The sequence below is a fragment of the Pyxicephalus adspersus genome, chromosome 3 (assembly GCF_032062135.1).
Source record: "Pyxicephalus adspersus chromosome 3, UCB_Pads_2.0, whole genome shotgun sequence".
Classification (NCBI taxonomy): domain Eukaryota; kingdom Metazoa; phylum Chordata; class Amphibia; order Anura; family Pyxicephalidae; genus Pyxicephalus; species Pyxicephalus adspersus.
The window spans coordinates 63,165,385-63,192,079 of NC_092860.1; the positions used below are offsets into that span (position 1 = coordinate 63,165,385).

General features: G+C 38.1%; 1 protein-coding gene across 4 annotated transcripts in view; it reads right to left on the reverse strand.

Moving 5' to 3' along the window:
- The window catches only part of LOC140326389 (PML-RARA-regulated adapter molecule 1-like), a 308,253-nt gene that overhangs the window by 201,674 nt on the left and 79,884 nt on the right, over nt 1-26,695 (reverse strand). Inside the window, exon 1 of one of the 4 annotated variants that reach the window (XM_072404934.1) lies at nt 4,826-4,952. The exons of the other annotated variants lie outside the window; for them this stretch is intronic. Coding sequence (XP_072261035.1) covers nt 4,826-4,937 — 112 coding nt within the window. The 5' untranslated portion in view covers nt 4,938-4,952. Of the gene's footprint in view, nt 1-4,825; nt 4,953-26,695 lie in introns of those variants that run through there. 4 annotated transcript variants of the gene reach the window in all.

Genomic DNA, 26,695 nt, shown 5'->3' on the forward strand with positions numbered 1-26,695 from the left:
GTTCTTTAAAATACTCATAAATGACATATCAACTCTGCTAACTATACTATATTATGATATGTTCTACTCTTCTTTCTATTTACAATCTGGCCTCTTGGCATATATTAAAGTACTGCCAAAAAACAGAAAGACCCACTTAACCCGAGATCATATCGTCCTATATCCCTTTTCAATCAGGATGTTAAAATCCAAAATATTGGCAGATCATTTAGCGCAACTCCTCCTGAAGTTGGTAAGTCCTGACCAGTCTGGCTATGTACTGGGCAGGTCAACAACATACAATATTAGGAAACTTCTGCTTGTTCTGGAGCAGGCTCGTCTGTCAGGCTCATTCTCAGTGACGGTGGCGTTGTTGGAGAAGTCGTTCGACAGTATAGAATGAAACTGGCTTCACTTCACACTGCTAAGTAAATTTGGCTTTCAAGGTCTTATAACTAACTTCTTAGGTTCCATGTACTCTTTCCCCACAGCCCAAATCCACGTAGAGCGAGTTTTATCTCACATGTTCCCATTCAGTAGAGGGGCACGCTAGGGATGTCTGTTATCCCTGCTACTTTTGAATCTGGCTATAGAACCTTTAGCCAGGTCGTTCCAACAATGTGGGGTCTTTGAAGGTGTCAATATACATGGTAAACAACTAAAGTCACCAATGTTTGCTGATAATATAATGCTCTTCTTGAATAATCAAAAAAGAGAGCTAACCAATTTACCCCAACATATCCAATATTCCGGAACCTTCTCAGGATTCTGAACTAACTATTCAAAGAGTGAATGAATCATCTGATGTAATGGCTGTGATCAAAACTCTAGGTCTCAAAATTGCTAAAAATGTTATCACCTATTTAGGAGTACGAATTACTTGTCATGTGCCGGATATGTATAGGTTAAATTATGCCCCATCTATTGAAAAAATGTTATCTGAGTTGTCGACCTGGAAAAATCTGCCTTTATCATTGATGGGTCACTGTCATCTCAATAAGATGATCAGTTTTGCGAGACTGCTCTATCCATTGCTGACTTTTTTTCTTTATGACTCAGATGTCAAAAGACTTCACTCAGCTTTTGTTTCTTTTTTTGTAGCAAGGTAAAACACCACGCATAGCCAGAGCCAAGTTGTCACAGCCAAAGTAACGGTTGGGTCTGAATTTTCTTGACATACACAAATATGGCATTCACAAACCTGGCATGTCTTATCCGCCATGTGAGAGACTGGTAGCAAAGTACATGACACTACACTACGACCAAGTTTGAATCTTATTTGGTAACACCATGGTTCCTACTAGGTTTATTGAATACATCTTTCAAAACCATTCCACATACTTCTTGTAAAAATTTACTTTTGAGGGATACTCTAAAAGCGTGGCGGGAAACTTTGCATGGGTGTTATGCCCAAGCCACCCCAGGTATGCCTCTGCGTACTACTCCGAGCTTTCCTCCAGGCTCACAGTAAAAGGCATACCATTTATGGGAGAGACATGGCATAACTTCTTTGGCCCTGTTAGATGAAAACAGGTTACTGTTTTGCCATTCTTAGTAATTTTGTCAAATATGCCCTTCCTTCTCATTCCTTCTCATTTTTTTTTTTTTGTTCTATTTACAAGGAAACATACTTTCTTTTAGATCTTCTGAGGCCACTACTCATATTGAGTTGACACCTTCTTTGTTACAAATATTGGGTGCTTCCAAACACTACATTTCTGATTACTAGCCTTTGCTAATGAATAGCACGTCAGGTCCTGGACCTAAATTGTCTTTTGTGCACTGGGGATGTAACGGGCCGAACTTATCCCATAACTCCACACACGGCTCTTTCCATACACCACCTCTGTCTTTGCATTCACAGGGCCAAAATATTTTTCTGTCCAAATTTAAACATTTATGATTTTTGGATGATAAAAAGTGTATTCTAAAAAATAGTTTAGAACCTCATCCACCTACGATTACACAACTTACAGTTTATCTTCAATTTTTGATGTTAATAGATAAGACTGGGGCTACTCAGTATCTGGATACCCATCCTCAATGATTTTTAAATACGTGGATGCCCCATCTAAAATACACTCTCTCTGGGGCATGTCTGGCCAGCACCTAAGATGGCTACCTAATCTGAGTGTTCTGCAGTAGTGTGAGCCGTTAGCAACTTCCATAGCTACTTACTGCAGTGTGGATCAGGCGGAACCTATGTCTGAGTCACCAAGCTCCATCAGATTTTCTAAGTCTCCACCTAAACATTAAGCGGATGTTTTGCAACTAACTCTGCAATCTCCCCTAAAACCGGGGCAACAACATGCAATTAGCAAAACACCTGTATCTCAAGCTGGTAACAAATTTCCTACTAATAAAGAGTTTTCTACCCATCATAAAGAGTTATCTATTTCCATCATGAAAGAGATGATGCTCTCTTTGAAACACTCTTTACATCAGGACATTGCTGACATGTTTGCTCAGATCAAGTCATCTACTACTCACCATGACAAAAGAATTCAACATTTAGAAAAGAAAGTAGAGGAATATTCCCATGCTCACAATGAGCTTGTAGATGTACACCAGGATCACAGCACTGACTTACAGTGGATTAAACAAAATATATCTGACATGGAGGATCGCTCTCGGAGAAATAATATCAAATTTAGAGGGATTTCTGAATCGGTTTCTCAGCCAGAATTAACAGGATATCTTACAACCTATCTTAAACACCTTTTACGGGGACGTGGCCTGAAGATGGCACCGAGCAGTTGTGTCTAGTCAGAGCTTTTTGCAGCTTCTCTGTCACTCACCGTATCTGTCCCCGTTACTCACAGGCTGGCAGATGATGGTTCGGAAACAAGGCAAAGGCGGACCCGATAAGACTCCCACGGCGAGATCGATCTGGTCCTTCCTGGTGGCTGAATAAGATTCTCTGGCCGGAGGCCACAACACATGCTACCCTCCTGCAGCATCTTGCGTGGCAGAGCTTGTGTGGCAGCCTGATGCAGGACCTTGGGGATACCCAGCCTGAGTCCCCTGCCTCACAGAGCTCGATGGAGCCAGACTTATCATCTCCTGGGTCCCTGGCAGACTATGTTAGCGCCCTTCCCTCTAAGGATGACCTATCCTGTTTGCAGACATGAAAGGTTACCTCAAAACAGAGGTTGACTCTCTGCGCACTGACCTCTCGCATACTCTGACTAGGGTAGAGGAGGTAGAAAACAGGCTGGACTCCCACAAAAAGGCAATAAGGAACCTTCAAGATGCACATCAAAGGTCAGCAAAAATGCACCGCAATATATTTTATCAGTTGGAGGATGCTAAGAATAGAGGTAGGAGAAAAAATCTTAGGATCAGTGGCTTACCTAAAGCTACAGGGCCTGATCAGCTGGAAGCCACCATAAGGGGCATATTTAACCAGATCCTGGGTTTCCCTACTACCCCTCTGCTACAGTTTGACAGAGTGCAAAGGGCCCCCAGAGCAAAGGCTGCTCCTTCTGATTTTTATCGGGATGTTGTTTGTCGCCTACACTATTTATCAGATAAAGCTGTTATTCAAGAGAAGCTTAAGGCCTCCTCCACACATGATTTTGATGGAGCCTTCATTACCATCTACCTGAATCTTGATAAAGCTAGGCTGGACAGGCACAGGATGTTGCATCCACCAATTGGCAACACTTAGAGGGGCCGGCATACAGTACCGTTTGGCCTTCCCTTCTTGCTTAACTGATAGGAAAGATGGCCGCTCTTCCACACTGCGTTTCCCGGAGGATTTAGAGTCTTTTTGTTCTAACCCGGGCATACTGAAACCCTCTCTCTTAGGATGGCAGGATGTGGACTGCACTTGGTCCTCACTTTCAACAGATTTTGGGACTTTTGAGGCCCAATTCAATCTGAATAAGATATCACTTAAAAAACTTTATTTTAATATCAAGCGCATACCAACCATCTTTTAACAATAAAAGCATAATATACAAGCAACATCTCCTGTGTGAACACCAAATTAATGGGTTACATGTTGTCAACGCCTTTTGCAGACTATTGAGATCTGCTTCTTCAGGACAATTACAGGAGATCCACAATAATAACATATGATCCAGAAATTAGTTCTTACATCTGTAAATATATACCAAGTAAGATACATAGGCTATATATATACATAAACTTACAAAGCTGCCTATATCAGACCCAACATCTCATGGCTGAAAGGATGTTTCACCAGTTAAGCACAAAGAAGGAGGCGCACAGCGGCAGCACTTAATGCAAACGTCTCCAGATGAGATCCTATTGGTTTCATCAAGGTGATAAAACCAAGTGGATGGAAATGATTAGAGATAAATAACTTAGTTTGTGTTTCATTAAATACATGTGTAGATAGCACTTCTATTACTGTTATTTCATCATAATTCTAAATTACAAGGGGAGTGGAGGAGTTTATTTTCATTGTGTATAAAATCTTGGAATAATGTTAGTCTGTAGAATTCTTGCTGTTATAATTAATTCTATATAGGGCTTCAAATCTCAGTCAAGCACATGAATATTATGATCAATAAATATTCAATAACTTCATGAGTTTTGCTTGTTATATAGAAACCCTAGTTTCTTTATACTCAACAAATTAAAAAGTCAATGGTTTCATGAGGTTTCTTCACTTAATACATTTTAGAATAATATAAAGATTAATCTAAAAATTGGATATCTCATCAACCCCTATGTATGTAAAAAGGAAAATTATGGAACCTATGAAAATTAAGTAAAATGAATACTAACAAAGTGTCAATAATACTCCGTTATGTTAATCACTTATTGAAGTAGTTATAAAGACAAAGGGGAAAAGGGAAAAAAACATGCTACCTACTTTGCAAGAATGGTTGTACTGAGAGCGTAATACACATCAACAAACAATCCTGCACGAGGTGGAGAGGGAAGGAGACGTCGCAGTGATGACGTGCCAAGGCCCGCCTGCACATGCCAGTGAAAGACGCAGGAAGAGCCCAGGAGATTTTATTGAGAGCTCGCCCTGCGTCACAAGGACAAGTCTGCAGGCACGTTTAGGGGCGTGCCTACAGACATGTCGTCCGATTAGCTGTTAGGCGTCCATCACTTAAAGGAGCGGGTGGCCGTCAGCCGCAGGACTGAGGTCCGACCCACCACTCCGGGTTTATTATCCCAGCAGATTGAAAAGCCAAGCTGCATGGTTGGTCGCCACTATTGACAGCAAGTGATAAAGTCTGGGGGAGAATATATTAAAGAACCAACGGGTTCATACTACATAATTCATAGGATAAATTGATACATTTTAATAACTAATGAAGAAAGGTTTTGATACAAAAACAGATACTTCATATTTTTTTTATAAAAAAAGGGTGTATGTATATTTTCATAACTGGAAATCTAATTATAAATACGTATCAGTAAATATCATACATCCATACTATTTTATACATGATTCTGATAAATATAAATTTATACACAAAATATCAAGTGCATGGGGATAGGAAAACACAAAACCAAACAGACACTTAGACAACAACAAAAAGAACCTGATGAAAGACTGATAGTAAAACTAGATATTCAACAGATATCAATGGGGGTAAGTGAGGGGAATATCATTGTCCTTCATAAAACTAAGATTAGGTTATCGAAGTTGGGTTTAAATAACCATATTGTTGATGTTGTTAAGTTATAGGAAAGATTTGAAGCTAATTGCTTCATTTAGGCCTGGAAATGTGGTCGCTTTAGGATTAAAGATCCACCTAGTCTCTCTCTGCACTAAAGATTTGTCCCAGTGGCCTCCGCGAGGATCTTCTGGGACATTTTTGAGTATTGTAAATTTGATTGCCTCTTCATCAAAGTCATGATGATTGGCCATATGCAGGCTAAGCGGACTTGTTATTTTGCCATTAGTAATATTATATACATGTTCGTATATCCTTTTCCTGAACTCCTGCTTAGTTTTCCCAATGTAGAAGCATCCGCAGGTACAGTAAGCCATATAGATAACTCTACAATCTACAATTGACATTTTGAGTTAGTTTTGGAGTGAAAATGACAGGAGGAGGGAATTCACCCATTTGGCTCCTGCCTGTCAGAAACCTATATTGGCTGAAGGAGCCACATGGGTGGATCTCACCTCCTGTCAGTAGTTTTTTCTGTTGTTTCTGATAATGGATATGAACTAGTTTGTCCTTTAAGGACGGCAGTTTTCTATAGGTGAATTGAGGATAGTTTTTTAGATGCTTGCTGATACATTGGTCTGACATTAAGGTTGCCCAGAACTTATTAGAGATATTTGTTGAGACGGGTACCTAGTAATAATTGTAATTTCGTCCTTCTTTTTAATTTTCTTTTTGGTGTCAATTGAAAATAAGAAAGTCGAACAATCTAGTTTTTTGGCTCTTTGAGCTTTTTTGACCGTAGTTTTTGTATAACCTCTCCTCAACAATCTCTGCTGTAAGTCCCTCACAGCTATTTCATAGTCATCCTTCTGTTAACAGTTTTGTTTTAATCTTAAACACTGTGAGTATGTTATACTACGTTTTAGCGCTCCAGGGTGTGCACTTTTTGCTGCTAAGATAGTGTTTCCAGCGGTAAACTTACGATATATAGCTTTGAGGAGATGGATAAATCATCAATAATTCCTATCTCAAAATCCAAAAATGGCATTGAGGAAAAATTGTATTTTATCGTGAAATTTAAATTTTAAGAATGGACTTTTAATTTTTTTTAAATCTCAAACAGCACAAATTCTGTACCTTGCCAAATGATGAGGACGTCATCAATATACCCCCGCCACAGAAGTATGGCGTAGGTATATCGATAAGGCCTCATCAGCAAACAGCTCTCTCCCCCACCCTCCCAGGATACAGGTTGGCATATGTTGAGGCACAAGATGTCCCCATAGCCACTCCCTGTATCTGGAGGTAGGTTTTTTTCAGCAAAGGTAAAAACATTCCTGGTTAATATATATTCCAATAAGGAAATAATAAAGTTGTTGTGTTCCGTCAGAAGTTGGTTGGTTTTATTAAGAAATGTTTTTACAGTTTGCAATCCCTTACAATGGGGGTTACTTGAGTAGAGGGCTTCTATATCTAACACCACTAATAAGGAGTCATTTGGTACTGTTATCCCATCTAATGTTTTCAATAAATCTGGAGTATCCCTTAAATAAGGAGGTAAACCATAAGCAAAAGGTCGCAAGTAGTTGTCAAGTAGTTGGCTCGCTTCGGAGGAGATGCTTCCCATGCCGGAAACAATGGGGCACCCTGGTGGATCAATTAGGGTTTTATGAACTTTTAGCAAAGTATAAAATGTTGGTAATTTAGGATTTTGATTGTTTAAGTATTCAGAAGTTTTCCTGTCAATAATCCCATCATTTACTGATTTAGTAGTTAATGTATAATACTCATTGAAATAGATTTTTACTCGTGACTTAGGGATAATTTGATACCAGGATTGGTTTCCCAATACTTTCAAACACATTTTTTCATATTTAATCTTGTCCATGACAACTACACTGCCCCCTTTGTGAGAGGGTTTAATTATGATATCACTGTTGTTATGCAAGTCCCTTATAGCTTTCCTCAGATTTATTGGTGGAATATTATAATTTTTGGAGGTTTCCAACTCGCTTATGGCTTGAGATACTTGTTGGACAAATAAATAAATGATGAGGTTCTGTTTTAAATTGGGAAAAATATTTGGCTTAGTTGTAATTTGGAATGGGGATGCAGACAATTTGGTTTCATGTTCAGTGACAGGCATGATCTCATATTCCTCAAGTTCAAAGTGTAGATTAGATTAATTTTTAGGTTTAATCTTTTTATTATACTAAAATGTATTAGGTGAAGAAACCTCATAAAACCATTGGCTTTTTAATCTGTTGAATATAAAGAAACTAGGGTTCCTATATAACAAGCAAAACTCATTTATTATATTAAAAAATCATGATTATATGAAGTTATTGACTATTTATTGATCATAATAATCATGTGATTGACTGAGATTTGAACCCTTATATAGAATTAATTATAACAGCAAGCATACTGCAGACTAACATTAATCCATGATTTTATACACAATGAAAATAACCCCCCCCCCCCTTGTAATTTAGAAATATGATGAAATAACAGTAATAGAAGTGCTATCTACACATGTATGTAATGAAACACAAACTAAGTTATCCATCTCTAATCATTTCCATCCACTTGGTTTTATCACCTTGATGAAACCAATAGGATCTCACCTGGAGATGTTTGCATTAGGTTCTGCCTTTCAGCCATGAAATGTTGGGTCTGATATAGGCAGCATATTGTAAGTTTATGTATATATAAAGCCTATGTATATGATTTCTATACATCTACCGATGTAAAAACTTATTTCTGGATCATATATATCATGATATTATCATGATAATATTGTAGATCTCCTGTAATTGAAACACCTCAACAACATGTAACCCGTTATTTGGTGTTCACACAGATGTTGCTTGTATATTAGGCTATATGTTTGATAATAAAATACATGTTTTAAGTGATATCTTACTTGGATTGAATTTGGCCTCAAAAGTCCCAAAATCTGTTCTTCTCTGTTTCTAGTGTTTCTACTATTAGGGGATGTGGGATTGTTATAGTCTTCAATTCCTCAACAAACATCCTGGCAGAGCAATCAATGCAAAAGGCCCAAACAACCATTGATGGCCACTACATTGCCTCCACATGGGGATTGATTGCACCTAATGATGCCAGCCTTGTATTCCTTTTCTGTATGTTTTGCTACCTATGAGTTGTTTGTAAGAGATTTACTTTATTTTCTTACCACATGGTTTTTAATGTATTACATTTTGACAGAGAGGGGGCGGCACGTTGCTGTCCAATTGTTAGTTCTAATTTTGTTGCACTGCAATCTATCTGATATATGATTCTACTAATGTGATGTTTGATGGCAATATATTGTCATGTTTCCCCTAGCTCTACAGCTTAGGGCCTGGTATGGTCTTTACTCAGTTCAGCAGGATTCCCTGCTCTTGGAGTGCCATGTGTATTGCATGGGTGATCATGCTTCTGGTTTCTTTATGAAACTTTGGTTTGATAAATGTAGTTTGTGTTTGTCTGTTAAAAAGGAATGTCTTAATGCAGAAAAATGCAAAGGGGGCATTGCGTATTTCTCATTTGATTGCAAACCCATGTCTAATAGCCACAACCTTGATCTCCTATAATGTGAAGGGACTTCCCTCTGCCTCTAAGAGTCACCAGGTCCTACGTGAACTCCATTCCCTGCGAGGGGACATTCATTTTCTACAGGAGACACACCTCGCCTTTCACTCAAATGATAGATTATCCACTAGACATTACCCCCAGTGGTTTTTTGGTTTTTCGCAGTCTGGGAGATCAAGGGGGGGGGGCTAATGGCTTTCGCAGGGGTATTTAGTTTGAGTTGGCTGACTCAGCCTCTGACTCAGATGGAAGGTTTCTGTTTCTCAAGGGGAAGCTGTTTGATCAAACATGTACTAAAATCTACTGCCCCAACAAAAACCAAGTACAGTTTTTCCTTGGCACCTTGTACAAACTGAGGAGGTTTCAGGAGTTGTTATTAGTTGTGGCAGGCGATTAAAAAATGTGGTGCTGGAACCCCTGCTGGACACTTCTTCTGGCAAATCTTGTCTTCCATTTAGAAAGGTTCGAAATCTAAAGAAATTACTGCATAGTATGCAACTGAAAGATGTGTGGCGGGTTTTGCATCCGGGTGATAAAGACTTTTTATTCTACTCCCCGGTGCACGACTCTTCTCGTATTCTCGTATTTGACATAGTTTTTACTGACCACTATCACCTAAATAGACTTAGAGGTGCATACATTGCCCCACATACCATATCCGACCGCACTGCTGTAAAGGTCTTTATGCTACTGGGGTCCCCAGTCCCCCCCCATTCAGATGGCGTTTAAACGACTCCTTTCTGCGGGATAAAGATATTGATACTGATATTACCAGAAAATTGCAAAATTTCTGATAAAATGTTTCGGATCATACTGCTCCGGTTTATATATGGGAGGCTCATAAAGCCACCATAAGAGACAAACTTATGGCTCATGGGGCATGTAAGAAACGGGAGAACAGCCTCAAACTTAAAGAACTGCTAGCCCAGATTTCTCAGTTGGAATCATTACATAAACACTAACAGTGGAAGGCACAAGCCATGCAACCGACACATTTGCGGTCTCAGTTGAAGGAACTGCTGGACGATAAAGCTAAGTACACTATTTCTAGGGTTGCTAAAATATTCTATGAATGGGGGAACAAACCAGGTACATTTTTAGCAAATGCACTTAGGAATATGAAAGTGGCCTCATATATGTCTAAGATTAAAAAAAGTCTGGTGCCTTGGTCCACCTCCCACAGGAGATAGCCTCTATTTTTAGGAATTTCTATCAGAACTTCTACCAGGTACGTGAAGGGGAGTCCCCAGAAACTCTAGCTATTCAGGGAGAAAAAAATCAAACTTTACCTTAAAAGAGCGCAGCTGCCTAAATTATCCGGATGGCTTCTACCTGAAGTAATATAAACAATATCGAGACATCCTTTTTCCTCACCTATGCAAGTATGTATATGACCTGACGAATGGGGGGGGGGGGGTCTATGTGAGAAGGAAAAGACTCATATATATCATAATCATAAAATATCATATATCATATATCATATATCATAAAAATATCATAAGACTTATCATAGACTCCATTTTGTAGAAGAACTATCCATAGGAAATATAACAAGTAATCTGTTTTATTGTGGGTGGGGGTGTGAACATCCTGTAGGACTAGGGGAGTTTCTCTTCTTTGTTAATAAGAACAAAGGGTGTATGGTCACCTGGAGAGGTGTGAAGCGATTCCCGTGATATCAGGGCCATAAATTGTTTAAGAACATCAACCACTCAGGATTCCTGAATAGTCACTTATCCTGTAAATCTTTATTTGCCTATCTGTATCACCTACTTTACTTTGTATAAATAACACCATCTTTTCTGAAAAAAACAAAACAGCAACTCGATCGGAACGGGTGTCTGTGTCTGTACTCTTATGATTGTACTAATAATCTAACAGCTGACGTTTTATTTATTGTGTACATTTGTTCCCTGACATTTGGTGCCAAAACATCCGGGATGGACAGATGATCATTGGACCAGCGTCTTAGTAACTGCACTGGAGCAATCGGAAGATGCCCAGTCGGCAGGTAAACCTATTTAGCTTACCAGGGTTCTTCCCTTGCTACACACTGTTAAGTTACATTGTCTAGTCTGGTGAGTCACCCTGTATAAACGGTCCATATAGAGAACTCTCTTCCCCATTACATAGATCATTACAAAGAACAAGAGGGCACTCTTTGTGTTTGGAGGAAAAGAAGTTTAAGCTCTGGATAAGGAAGGGATTCTTTACTGTAAGGTCTGTGAAAATGTGAAATCGGCTCCCTCAGGAAGTAGTTTCAGCAACTACTATAGATTGCTTTAAGAAAAAGCTAGATGTTTTTCTGGAAACACAGAATATAACTGGGTATTAAGGCTTTAAAGTAAAAATAACAATGACTGTTGATCCAGGGAACATCCGAATGCCTCAAGGAATCAGGAAATAATTTTTTTCTCCTGTTGAAGCAAATTGTACCAGGGTTTTTTTGCCTTCCTCTGGACCAACTATGTCTTACAACTCTCCCCTGCTCCCAATTACTACTTACTCTTATTTTATCCCAGGGCTTAATCCTAAATCTTTCTTGGGGCAACCCTCTGATTCCAGCTACACCAAGTGGTGACAGGGGACTCTGTTCACCCCTTTGCACAAATTGTGCCCCCAGAGGCACATAGGCCAATGCACAACTGGCAATATTTACAATTGTGTCACTTTGTGGGGTCTCTACCTCGCTGTTTACATTCAGGGTCAGATCTAACCCCTCTGGAGGCCATGCTAAATAGCAGTGAAAGACCTCTTCACACTGTATCGCTGCTCTGTAAGCTTTTAATTTATCTCAAAGGCCCAAAGTCCCAGAAAAAGGCTATCTTGTGCTTGGCGCACAAAACATCTATATGTGCCAAGATACAGGAAGGCAACTTTTAACTTCTCTCTAGATGATACTATGTACCTGCACACATACACCGTATGTTCCCTCAGGAATCTCCGCTATGTTGGAGAGGGTGCGGAATGCACGTCACAATGTCGCATATTTGGTGGCACTGCCCAGTGATTGAGAGCTACTGAAGAAAGGTTCTTCAAATGATTGAAACTATTTCAGGAGCCTCCTTAGAGTTTACCCCTTGGTGTGTTCTTTTCCATTGCACTGACCTACCCTTTGGTAGATACAAACCTTCGCTGGTGCCCATCCTTCCTAATGCAACCAGGGCACAGATATTGCTGTATTGGAAGGACTCCAGAGAACCCCCGTTAAAAGGCTGGTTCCAATTGGTGGAGGAAATTTGTAAAATGGAGGAAGGTTATCATGATTTTCAAGATATGTCCTCACGGTTCACTGCTATCTGGGCCCCCTGGATATTGTTCAAAGATAACGCTCAATACCTTAGCATTCTCAGGTCAAGATTAGGGCATTTGTATGTCTTTACTGGATTGCTTAAGGGTGCTTTTAGACAAGGTATTGATAGACTCAAGTCCCTTTACACTGCTATTTCAGATGGGTGTTTTGAAGACTACTAATTGTTATTGCACCACTGTGCATTTCCAATGTTATATGCTGAATATAGACTATTTGATATACTTAAATGACATTCACTCTTGTTGTTGATGTTAATGTTTTTTTATTTTTGTGTCATTTCCCCTTGTGTCATTTCCTGCTCCTAAAACCACCATTGTCATTTCCTGCTCCAGAAATCAACCATTACTACTGGAAGCATATAAGAAAATCCAACTTTTCGCAGATTTATATCAAACCACATTACAAGCTAGGAAAAAATTCCCACCACTTACCAAGATTATAAGAAAATGGAAAATTCCATATAAGTGGTGACTTCCAACAAAACTAATCATATCTAATATAGGGAGAAATTACCCAGTGCCAAATATAGAACCTAGGATGCAATTGTTGTCAGAATGAATAATTAATACTGAAATCTCTCCACAACGTCAATCCACATCTCCCAGATGTATGAACTCAGAATGCACATGAATTGTTCTTTATTTTCTGTGCCCTTTAATATATCTTTTTCAAACAGATATATTTGGCTCCAAATTCTATGTTGTTTAGGGTCACAAAGATTGAAGTGCCCTGAACTGTTTCTCACCCCTCCACGAGTTACCAAAGCAGAGTTTCTCTGCCTATCTACCTGGAATTTTTGACCAGGATGTTTTATTTTGTTCTTGTTATCTCTCTTTTTTCTATTTTTTTATTATTTCAAAGACCAGTCTCCACTTGCCAGTACAACTTTTTAACACACTATCCGAACAGTGACATGTAACATCTTAATCCATAATTATGGGAATTTTTTTCTTGTCCATTAATGTGAAGGGCTTAAACAATCCCTTTAAACGATCATCACTCCTGAAAGAGACTCAAGCACAAAATGGAGATATTTTTGTACAAGAATCGCATTTTGCGAAAGGAAAGCTACCTGTATGGAATCTACATAGATTTCTGCACATATACATGGCTAATGCGGATGTGAAAACGTGAAGTGTTATCATTGCCATAACGGACTCTGTCAATTTCCAATATATCAATCATAATGAAGATCCCCATGGAAGATTCATCATCCTGGTGTGTCAAGTTAATATTGTCACCTTTACTTTGGTTAATGTTTATGCACCAAATACGAAACAAAAGTCATGACCAATGTTACATCAGCATGACAAGAAACTCTAATACTAGTTTGTGACATCAATACAATGGCAGATTACACAATTGATTTGTCAACCTTACCTAAACGTACACCAACCCAATTAGCAAACTTTTTCTCAACTAATGATCTCTATGATGTCTGGAGTTGTCAACACAGTTCAGAGAGAGATTACACATATTTTTCAGTTTTGCATGCTTCCTACTCAAGGATTGACTTTTTTTAACCGATATTTGGTCACTACAAAAGACTACGTCATCATCCATGGAACCAATTTCCTAGTCGGATCATGCGCCAATTAGTATTAGTATTGACCACCACCACCACCACTTGACCACCTTTGGAAACTTAACACCCTATTAATGACACATCCGAACATTGCACGACAAGTGGAAGAAGTGCACGGTTAATTTTTTTAAACTAATGACTTATATAAAAATTTTCCCCTTTGAAAAAAAGACAGAAGCAGAAGCGAATCTTAGATCTCCTTGAGTGTATTAAAATCAATGATGCTCCCAATAAAAAATGCCCTTTTCAATCTCTAACAAGTACTTTAGCAAAAGATAGACATCAGTTAAGATCCCTTTTGCTATACAAATCGAAAAGTCCCATCAAAAATTTAAAGCAAAACAATACGTTTTGCATACTAAAGCAGTAGCTTATTTAGCGAGACACCTGAAAGCTCAAAAGAACAAATCTAAAATTGTATCTCTAATTGACCCAATCTCTCAGAAATCATGTACTAACCTTAAAACTATAGCCAATGCATTTCCTAATTACTATTCTTCTTTAAATAATCAGTCCTATGATGTTTCAACACCTCACCCACTATAGATAAAATAGACTCATTCCTAAGAAAAGTAAAATTGCCTTTTCTATCTACTGAGCAACTTGAATCTATATCAACCCTTTTCACTACTCAAAAAATATCTAGAGCAATTAAATCTCTCTCAAATGGCAAATCACCAGAAGCAGATGGCTTCCTGAATGAATATTATAAATGTTTCCATTTCCCAATTAATTCCATATTTAAAAGAGATCCTTGATTTAGCTGCTACTCTTTGCAGGTTCTTTTCCTGATAGTCGGCGGTGATAGTCACGATCCCTAAGACAGGCAAGGACCCAACGAAGATCATTAGTTATAGACCTATTTTGCTTTTAAACACTGATGTGAAGATGTTTGCAAAATTACTGGCATAGAGATTAGAATTCCTAACCTGGTCAACCCTGATCAGGAAGGATTTGTGAATCATAGACACTATGATGTCCAGATGGCACTAGGCGGTTAATAATTATTATGTTATTAATATGTTATTATGTTATATTATGTTATTATTAGGACATGTTGAATTCCTCAAACAGCCTTCTCTGCTTCTTTTTTTGGATGCAGAGAAGGAGTTTGACAGAGTACATTGAGGCTTTTTATCCAAATTTGTTGGACAAAATAGTTTTTTCTGGCTTCATTAAAACAAAAATCATGTCTTTGTACTCTAGTCTTCACATCCGGAGCTATTTCATCTTCACTCCCAATTACAAATGGTACACGTCAGGGCTGCCCCTGCCCCCAGTAATTTTTTTTTATTACTGGATCCTCCAGCAGAATATACACGTAGTAGTTCGGTTGTTAAAGGTGTCTTTTCCAACGTATCATTAGTCATTGGTATCTTACTCCCTATTAGTTTTCAACATTTTCTACTTCCCACTCAGCTTACTGCTGGAGAATTTGTGGAGCAATAGGCTTACTTCCGTGCGTTCTTTGGTTTTGAAGATCTATTGGACTGAAATATTCCAGTTGATCACTGAAAAAACGCTTTCGCAGCCATCATATGCCAGAATTGGCTATTTTACATATAGACATTGAACAATTTCCTAGCAAGCTTAGGTCATTTGTTATTCACATATTGTTGTTAGCAAAATTGCATATCACCAAGTTGTGGAGAAATACTCAAATTCCAAACCATAGGGAAGTGATTGTGGACCTAAACCTATGTTGTGCATATAAAAAATTGCTTGCCACTTAAAATTTGAGATAGGAAAGTTTTTTGGGAAAATAGGAGGCTTGGTTAAATCATCCCCTCTGTAACATCACAAGTTAATGTGATATTCGGTATGTTTACACGACAATGAAACTGCTAACTGAACTAGAATGATAAACTGATATTCTGGTATTTGTCTTTGATTTTTATTCTCTTACTTTATTCTTGCTGTAATCTTTCTATATTGATGTTATATATGTTCTTGTTCTTAACTGTATGTTTTTTTCTCCTATACTTAATTGATTGTAATTAATATAATAAACCTATAATATATAAAAACCTTTATTAAAGACTTATTGAACTATAACATACACTCTCCCTCCAGAGCAACTAAACGATATAATAGAAACTTTTCATTAACACATGGTATGATATGAGGGCTTTGGGTGCATCTTAGTACACAGTAGAAAAGATGCCTATATTAATATATTTATAGAAACCCAGATTTGTTTAGTTGGCTGTTGTTTTTCTGCTTTAAATTAGACAATTTATATTGGTTTTTGAGTGTGAAACATCATCTCGCAAGTGTTTCATTAGACATGCTGCATTTTGTTTGACCCTTTGATTTGTTTCCGCCCCTTCCTTCCTTTCCCTTTGATTCTCCTTTATTGTTTTGTTAAGTTATCAAAGAGAAGTGTAGTGTAGTGTGGGAAGTGTACTCTTTTTGTATGTATTGTAATAATTTTATTACTACCTTTGACAATAAAATGAATAAGATCATTTTTAAAAAAAGTCCACGTATACTATATCAACTGCTACCCTTTTGTCTAACTGTTGCTTACTTCCTCATATAAAAAGGACAAATTTGTTTGACAACTTTGGTCTTTATTGAAACTATGCTGGCTATAACCTCCATTATTTTGTAACAAAAACTCTTCTATGTGGTTCTTTACAAAACTCTCCAGCATCTTTCCAACTATAGAAGGTAAACTTAAAGGTCTGTAGTTTCTTGATAATGACTTTGCTCCCACATTGGACCACATTGGCCTTATGTCAATCTATTGGTGCTATGCCAATGATTAAAGATTTTCTAAAAATTAGAAACAATGGCTTTGAAATAACAGAGCCCACCTCTTTTGAGGACACATGTGTCACGGTGCTGCGGGGCAGGATGGCGGACCCTCCATGTCACCAGCTCTGTTGGCACAGATGTGCCTGGGACGCAGAGACTAAGAAGCAGCTGCCCGGTCTTCACCAGAGCCTCCAGAGGTGATGGTGTTATGCTGCGGGCAACTGGCAGGTTGGGCCCCCCATGCATGCAGAGGCTGGTGACTGTGACAGACAGGAATCAGGCAAGGTGCCATAACATGGGACAGAACCGTAGTCAAACAAGCCATAGATCAGGGCAGGTGGCAAGCAGGAGTAGTCAACTGTCAAAGTCGGTACACAGTAAATCAGTAACTGGAAACACAGGCTGGAATAGCTGGAACCTGGAAACAGAGCCTAAGGAAACTCCTTGTTCAGGCAACTTTCATTTGCCAGTCACTTATTTTTATAGGGGAGGTCATATGGCAGAGCAGAGTCACATGACCAGCAAGTGAGAGAACCCACCAACAGAGAGAGTGCTGGAGTAGAGGCAGCTCAGGTGGAGTTTACACTTCAGACAGCAGAGGGAGTGCTTCTGCAAAATACTCTGGTTCTTAGGAGTAAAGGAGCAGCTCTCAGAGGAAAACATGCTTAAGACCAGGAAGTGACCAGCAGTCAAGATTCCAGAACAGGGCTGCTACTACTGCTGGCTGCAGAGGAATGTGAGGTGGGTGGGTTACAATAACATAACAAGGTTTGCTAATGATAAATGAAACCACAACTAAATAAACAACAAAAAAGATTAAAAATTAAATATATAATGTGTTGACATGCAGGGCTGTGGAGTCGGAGTTGGAGTTGGAGACAATTGTGGGTACCTGGAGTTGGAGTCGGAGTTGCTAAAAATGTGCCAACTCCGACTCCTGATAAATTTAATTTATAATAAAAAAATACAGCAAGTTCAAATGTCCTGTTTCACAAACAATAGTGATAATTGAGTATGTCTCTGATGTAAGAATAAAGTCTAGTGCACATTTGTATTTTCACTAATGTGAAGTTCAGCTAAGCTATCATACAACCTGACATTCACATTATTGTAATCTGGATTATGTACTTTACAAAAAGTGTTTTCATTTTATTTCAGATATAATGTGTTTAACAAGTTCATTTCAGTGTAAACAAGTGTAATGATATAGGTGTAGGTGAGTGTTATGGCCTGATGTGTGTTCAGGTGTCCTGTCTGCACTCTCTATATATGCTTCCATCCAGGGCTGAACCTTAACATCATTTTGCACACTACCTAATACTGGGAAGTTAGTTAAGTGGTCCCCCTGGCCCTGGAGCCTCCCACTGTCCTGTCGTCAGCAAAGGATCAGCAAACAAAGATAAAGGCAGCAGTGTCTGCTCAACTTCTTCTATCTGCTAAAAAGCAGGAGGAACAGCTTTTTGGATTCAACTGTAAGTGTTCATGTTTATTTTAAAACTGCATGGCTGCTTGAGTGTACTATGATGGAAGGCTGTGTGCATGTTTCTGGATAAAACTGCAGGGCTATGTGTATATTTGTGTGTATGGTGCAGGAATGTATGAATGTTTGTGTATAGTGCATATTGTGTGTGTTTCTGAGTAAAACGTAGGGCTCTGTGTTGTGTGTAATAGTATATATGTTCGTGCATGTTTTTCTGTATAGGACAAATAATGTCTAAGTTTAGTGAAGGGCTATAGCTTATTTGTGTGTATAGTGCCATGTCATATGTATTTTTGCAAAAGTTCAGGTCTATGTGTATTTTTGTATTTAAATCAAAGAATATGCTAGTTAGTATAGCATATTTTATATTTATATTTTAGTGAAAGCGGCACCCCATTTACAATGGTAAAAAGTCTGTCAAAATGCATGATAAAGTCTGCTGTTTATGAGCACTTTACATTATCAAGTGATGGGAAACATTACGTGTGCCAATGTATTCTTGAAGATGATGGTGAAAAACAATGTGATGCAAAAATTAGCAGTTTCAGTGGGTCTAACAAAAATGCACCTACAAGAGCATCAAATTTGAAAAGACACTTGCAGCGTTTTCATCCTAAAGTGTTAGAAGTTGTGAATGAGAAAGATATCAAAAAAATAATCCATCTACTTCTGGGATAAAAAATGTTCAGAAATCTACTGGAGACCAAACACAACTAAGAAGATTCTTTTTATCTGACAAAGTTACAATAACAATGACACCAGAAAAATTCAAAAACCACATTATTGAAATGGTAGTAAAGAAGTATTACAGCAGGGAGATCACCTGCCCATTCTCAAACAGGACAGGACTAAAGTCCACTGCCTATGGACATATCTAACCTGGCAGACACACCTATTGGCTCGCAGGTAACATCCTCCTCTACTGCACAGGAAGTCTACAACCTATTGCTACCTTATTTTGATACAAAATTTAACGACCTTCAAGCTACCCTTGATGCAATGCTCCAGCAGATTTCTATTAATACTTCTCATGTATCTGAATTGGAGCAGAGAGTGAGTGATCTGGAGGATCAAATACTACAACACCAATCCACAATCACCATCCGATCCAACCAACTGGCGTCACTGTCCGAAAAATATGAGGATATGGAAAACAGAAACCAGCGTTCTAACCTACACTTTCTGGGAATTCCAGAAACTCACGCATGGTTGAATGCATACACCGTATTGGTCCTGGGGACCGCATCTCCAATGTAAAACCACAAGCAGTGATCGCAAAGTTTTTCCACTACATGGATAAGGAACGCATCCTGTCTACCTACAAAAAATCTGGCACTCTACAGGTTAATGGATACAAGATACTCATCTTTCAAGATTTCTCTGCAGCGGTCAAGCAACAACGATGAGCTTTCCCTCCTGCCTGCAAGTTTCTGGTTAAACGGAAAATACGTTTTGCCTTATTATATCCGGCTAAGCTCAAAGTTACTAACAATAGATCTCTTTTGCTACTGGATTACCCGGAATCATCCCTTTCTTGTTTGAAAGAAGCTCTGACATCATCCACCACTGATGATTTGCCAGTATAGTAACTATTTTCTGTTTATGTTTTATATGAAGCACATATTTTATGCTCCCTCCTTTTGTCTTTTTTATGATTGTACTGTTGCAAATAATGTTACGATATAGGTTAAAAATGGAGACTTTTGCACTTAGCGGATTATTGCTTTTTTCTTGCTATTTGATAATTTGGAAAGTAATTTACGCAACAGTCAACAACCACATTTGACAATTGTTCTAAGATGGTTCAAGCTATGTGCCTTCCCTTATGCAGGGAATGAGAAAATGTTCTTAGATCTACTTGAAGGTTTGTTTTCTATCTTTCCTTACACAGGCAAAAACGAGATGTTGTTAGTTTTTTTTTTATAGTTAAAATTTAAAATTAAATTTTGCATGTTTATATATTGATATTTGCTATGGTAATACAAATTAGGTAGCATAAGTACCCTCCTTGAAAATAAACCATGACGTATAATCCTAGTGTACCAAATATTCATACCCTAGCAGTTAAAAAAGAACTTAATTTGGTTACTTAGAACGTAGGAGGCCTCAATCACCATATTAAACGACGCAAAGTGACTTTCCATTTGCCCTCTCTCCACCCAGATCTGGTTTTTCTACAGGAAACCCATCTTAAGACAGGAGATACATTGGCCCTGATTTAGTAAAGTTCTCCAAGGCTGGAGAGAATACACTTTCATCAGTGAAGCTGGGTGATACAGCAAACCTGGAATGGATCTGGTCTAGCTTTTTGCTTACAAATAGCTTGCCTTTTAGGAAATCCATTACAGGTTTGCTGAATTAACCAGCTTCACTGATTAAAGTGTATTCTCTCCAGCCTTGGAGAACTTTAATAAATCAGGGCCATTGCGTCTTCCAGGGTCCTGGGTTGGTGAAGTGATTGCATCCTCCTACTCCAAGAAGAAAAGAGGGGTGGCTATAATCTTTTGTAAATCACTAACTTACCAATTACTTGATGCCCATATAGACCAGAGTTCACGCTATTTGTTATTGAAAATGGCTATTCAGGGTACCACCTCTCCTTAATATCTATGCACCCAATGGCTCTAATGTCCACTGTTTGACACACATTTCAGAATTACTTTTATCAGGTGATTTTCCAAATCTCATAGTAGGTGGGGATTTTAACTTAGCCCCAGACCCTAAAGTCCATAGATCTATAACAAACTCTGCTTCTCGCTTGAGTGTTTTATACAATTAATGGAATCATTGTCCCTTTTAGACCCCTGGAAAACACACAATCCAACCCTGAGTGATAATTCCTGCTGGTCCAAGGTACATAAGACCTTATCCCGTATGGATTTTTTCTTAACCCTTGACTCACTCTTCCACAAAATCTCGAAAACGGTGTATTTGCCGATCTTTTTATTGGATAACGCCCCAGTATTGATGAAACTAGAATTAGCACATCCAATTGCTCAATCCCCTAGATGATGCTTCCCCACATGCATTTTCGTCCTCCCCAGCATTCCAATCTTTTTTAATAACCTCCTGGGCTAATTTCCGGGATGACAACATCCAGCACTGGGAAGACCCGGTTTTGCTTTGGGAAACGGGAAAAGGAATTATGAGAGGCCAGATTTCAGCCTATATAATTGGACAAAGAACAGAAAATAAAAAACTATGCAAGTCCTTATATGACAATGTGGCGGCAGCTCATAGAACTCATATACTTGATCCAACGGACTCTAATAGACAGGCCTGGTTACAAGCAGCAATGATTTTGGATAATCATTTACACACCAAGGCATTATCTAAAGCACGCAATACTAAATATAAATTTTATCGATGGGGGAACAAGACAGGTTCTCTCTTATCTAATTTAACGTCTCTACAGAAACCCAAACGTTCCATTCAAATGTTTCAAAATTTCTCGGGTATCAAATTTTTACAAACAGGACGACATCATTAACATCTTTGAGACCTTCTATACGCAAATTTACTCTGCTCAATCTCCTGCAGAAGCTGATATTGTGGCGTTTCTACAAAAAGTAGATTTGCCTACTCTGTCAATGCCCCAGCAAAAATGCTTAAATGCCCCGTTACGTATTGAGATGATTGCAAGAGCTACTTAAACCCTTCTCTTAAATAAAACCCCAGGCCCAGATGGTTTTGGCTGAATTTTTTAAGCCGCTGGAATCTTATCTTTCCCCCTACTGTTAAAAATTTACAACGGTATATTGGATAACCAAATATCTTTTCCAAATTTTACCCAAGCCCACACCTCAATAATTCCTAAACCCTTTATCCTATAGACCAATTGCTTTACTTAACACTGATTATAAAGTGATAGTGGGAATTATGGCAGGTCGCTTGCAACCTATATTACCCACTCAATTAACTACTCATCAATTGGGATTCCTCAGAAATTGCTGCAACCACACCTAAGTATAACAAAAACCATGTGCTTTTGAGTCCCAATTCAGAAAAAGCATTTGATAAAATATTATGGCCTTATCTACATTCATTGCTTGTTTATAGACAATTTGGTATGCGCTTTCAAACTTATAAAAATTTTTTATATAACCATCCCACAACCCATCTTATTGTAAACAATCAGCTTTTGCAACCTATTGCTATGCATAGTGGAAAAAGACAAGGATGTCCCTTATCCCCCTTGTTGTTTAATCTGGCATTGGATCCCTTATTGTGTATTTTAGAACTAGACACTAGATTCACTGGTATAAAGTTTGGTTCTGTGGAAACGAAGATTACTGCTTTTGCAGATGATATCCTGTTGTTTCTTGCTAATCCAAAAGAGTCTTTACGCTTCATTATGTCCACTTTTCAGGACTTTCAAAAAATTTCAGGTTATACTGTAAATTTTGACAAATCTGTTGCCCTTTTTTTTGTTTCCCAAGCACAAAACAAACTGGAGTTCCTTACTCCCATTTTAAAGCCCCACTTTAGGTACTTGGCAGTACTGATACCTAAAAACCCTGCAAAACTTTACACGCTGAATTTTACAAAAGCTATACGAGTAATGCAAAAAGATTTTAAAAGGTGAGCATCCCTTACACTCTCTTTTATGGGACGAGTGGCGCTAATTAAAATGATCACCTTTCCCAGGTTACCATTCCTTTTCCAAACGCTTCCAATTTTTTTACCAACCAAAGATTTAAAAACGCATTAACTTTTTGTTTCGCTCATTTATATGGGATGGGAAACATATTGTAGCCAGTCGTGCTATCCTTCAACAAACCACGAAAAATAGTGGATTTAATGTACAAGATGTGGCAGCTCAGGCAGAGATCAGGCAGCATTGCTACGTATCCTAAAAGATTGGATACACGGCACATCTTTTTATACAAATTTGCAGGTGGATTTCTCTTTATATCCTTCCCAGAATCCCATGGCTATGTTACATACCCACAAGGAACTCCTGCCGGAGGCGATACAATTAAACCTTTTAATTTATTCCATGTGGCAACTCTGGCATTTCTTACGGAAAACAGAATCACTTAATGCCCATACTTTATTATATCTCCCCCTGGCAGGCAATGCTGATTTTACACCTGGGTATGCTTCTTCATTGCTAACAACATGGGCCAAGCGTGGTCTTACCTCAATCAGATTACTAATTATCCCCGACACTCACAAGGTATATTCTTTTCTAGAACTAAAAAATTGGCTCCCCTTTATGACGGACAGTATTGTTTTACTAATTCAAGTGAGGGTGTATGCACTACGAATTGTTAGACAACTAGCCCCTCGTGATTGGGATAATCCGCTAGATAAGATGTTACTGTCCCCTCAGGTTCCCACAAAAGCTATTTCTTAACTTTATGAGTTTCTTAGAACACGAAGACTTAAACTATGAAACTTCTAGGGTGAGCATTGCAAAGTGGCAGACACATTTTCCTAATTTACTGGTCTCACAAATTCTGCAAATGTACAGACTATCCTGGAAGGCTATTCCAGAAGTTCAGTATAGAGAAATGTTCTTTCAACTCTTCCATAGGAATTACATCTTACCTCAAAGAGCCTATCATATGGGTTTCTCAGATGAAAGTGCATGTTTTAAATGTGGAGCCCAGGCGGCTACACTTTATCATAATTTCTGGGAATGCCCCATTATTAGGCAATTTTGGAGGCAAGTGGTACAATATATTCATAGCTGTTTACTGAAATATAAACCATTCACGCCAGAATGGGTAGTTTTTGGTTTAGTGGAGCTAAGGGGCGTCCGGTTTACTAGGGGCACCAAGCGATTAGAACTTTTACTCTCAGCTATTGCTAAGAAAACTATACTGCACTACTGGTTAGAATCCACTCCCCCAGCAATGCGTCTCTTTATGACTAAACTACAAGAACAAAAATGGATTAATGTTTAAAATGGAATGGATGGAGGCTTCTTTCCACAAAGAATTCAAAACTCAAATATTTTTTGAGACATGAGAATGTTTTATTGACACACTAAATTTAGCTAATAAAACCAAATTGTACAACTGTATCCGTCACACTACATGGTACCTCAAAAGAGAATTATTACATGACCCCCCTATTATTATGTAACTTCTAATTCAGTCTATTTTACTGTAATACCATTACTGTATACTTGTTGTATGGTTTTTATTTTTTTGATAAGTATTGACCTATTTCAGGGTTTACCATAAAAACATGTGTAATGTTTACACTAGCGTTGCGTTATATCTAGCGTTATATCGTCTTTTTTGTTTTCTTTTATTCATGCTTGCTGGTTGTAAAAAACAAACTAAATGTCTGTAATTTATTTTTCTACTGTTAACCTCAAAAAAAATATATTTAAAAAAAAAAAAAAAAAAAAAAAAAGCTATTTTAGTTTTGTTTACAGAGCAGCGTCCACATTTACAGAAGTTCAAATAGATTATGCCTTGGGATGAGCAATTACCATATTCGAATCTTAATCTAGCAGTCTAATTCTGTCCACATTTCCATTCAAAAAGTGGTACAATTTTTTGCATGGAAATTTATTTTATTTTATTAAATTTATATAATTCTTAGGCATAACTCACCGCTATTTTATAAATTTAACAAATTTATAAATAAACTTTAAATAACAAAACAATCCAATCCAAAATTATTCAAATTTCCAGCTGATCCTCTCAACCGCACTGACGCATGCACCGATGTCACAGGGAAACCCCGGAGATCGCCTTTGCATTCGCCAGCTGAGGATTGAAGAGAAAGGACTTGTCCCCAGGACCTGCGGGGACCAGCAGCACGCCGGGGACAGCGACCAAACAAGGTAATTGGGTTTTTTTTTACGTTACGTTTTTTAGTTAAAAGCTACCCCGAGTGTGACTCAGGAATGCCACTTGGGGGGTAAGGTTGTCTCATTTGGTTTAAGCCAATATTACGCAAGCCTAGATTTACCGCTGAGTAAGCCAAGCTCTCTTGCGAAACACATTGGGTTCCTATTTAGAGATGGTTGCATCTCTAATTTTGGATGATCACTGTTGGACTTCAATTTACCTTTGGGCAACCAATAAGTCCCAACTAACCCTGTGATAGAATACTTGTGGCCGTATTATATATTTTTTTACTATTGTTTGTTTGTTTGTATGTCACTAATACATAACATAACTTACATTAAATTAAAACATAATATGGTCACTGTTCTGTAGCCCTTTCTATTTTATTATTTTTTTATCAGTACAACCAAAATTGCCCACATCCAATTTATATAAGGAGGACATTACATATAACAATTAATTTATTCAACCACCTATTTCTCTAACTCATTTTCACATTTCCAATACAATAAAATCCAGTCCAAATTCCCCATCAAAAGAAAGATGTTAGTGGATTTCCAAACGTTTGCAATTTTTATTTGTCCTGATAGTAATATGTATCTTAAAAACTATTTAGTTGTACTGGGTAACAAATACTCTACCCTATTATATAATGCACTCTCAGGTCTGGGTGCTAACTAAATCTTGGTTATGGACCAAATAAATCAATATACCCTAAGCCAAATTCTGGGCATAACCACCAATAATGAACCACAGTTCCCATGCCCCCACAGTTCCTAAAACACGGAAGATACATTAGCTTGCCATTTGTTATTATGGCTTGCACCAAATACCCACTCAACACCCTTTTATAATTTTATTCAATCAGAAAAGCACCCCACTTCTCCCATTCTTAAATTTAGTCATAGGTCTCTTTCCCAAGCACGCATATAAAGCGGCTTAGAGACTGGCAAAGCAAGCTCTCTGTATATTATAGAAGGAAGGAAGTCATTCCATATGGTTTTAAACCTAATATCAATTTAGACTGTACTAATTAACATATTTGAACAAAGTTAAAAAATTCTGTATCAGAAATCCCATGATATTTTACCAGCTGCTCCCAACTAATGACTGAATCTTTACCTAATAAATCCCCAATTCTCATTAAACCCTTATTCATCCTCATTCGAAAGTCTGAAGGATTCAATCCTAATGGGAATTGTTGGTTTCACGACAAAGGAGTGAGAGAACAGTGGGGAGTACAAACCTTTAAATTATTTTTAGTCCTATCCCACACATCAAGGTTAACGGCAAGTGAAGGACATGCAATTTTTGGTCTAATATTTTTTAATTATTCACATTAACATTTCAATCCCTAATGACTGACACGCCAAAGCTTCAATTTATACCCACTGAGTTCTCTCCTCCCAATAAAACACAAAGATAGTTGAGTTAACTGTGCAGCCTTATAATTTTGAAATAAGAACTCCCTGCCCACCCTTAACTGGACTACTGGTTGGTCATATAACGCAACTAACAATTTCAAAAACATGTGTCCAAACGCCATCCTCTTCAGGACATCAA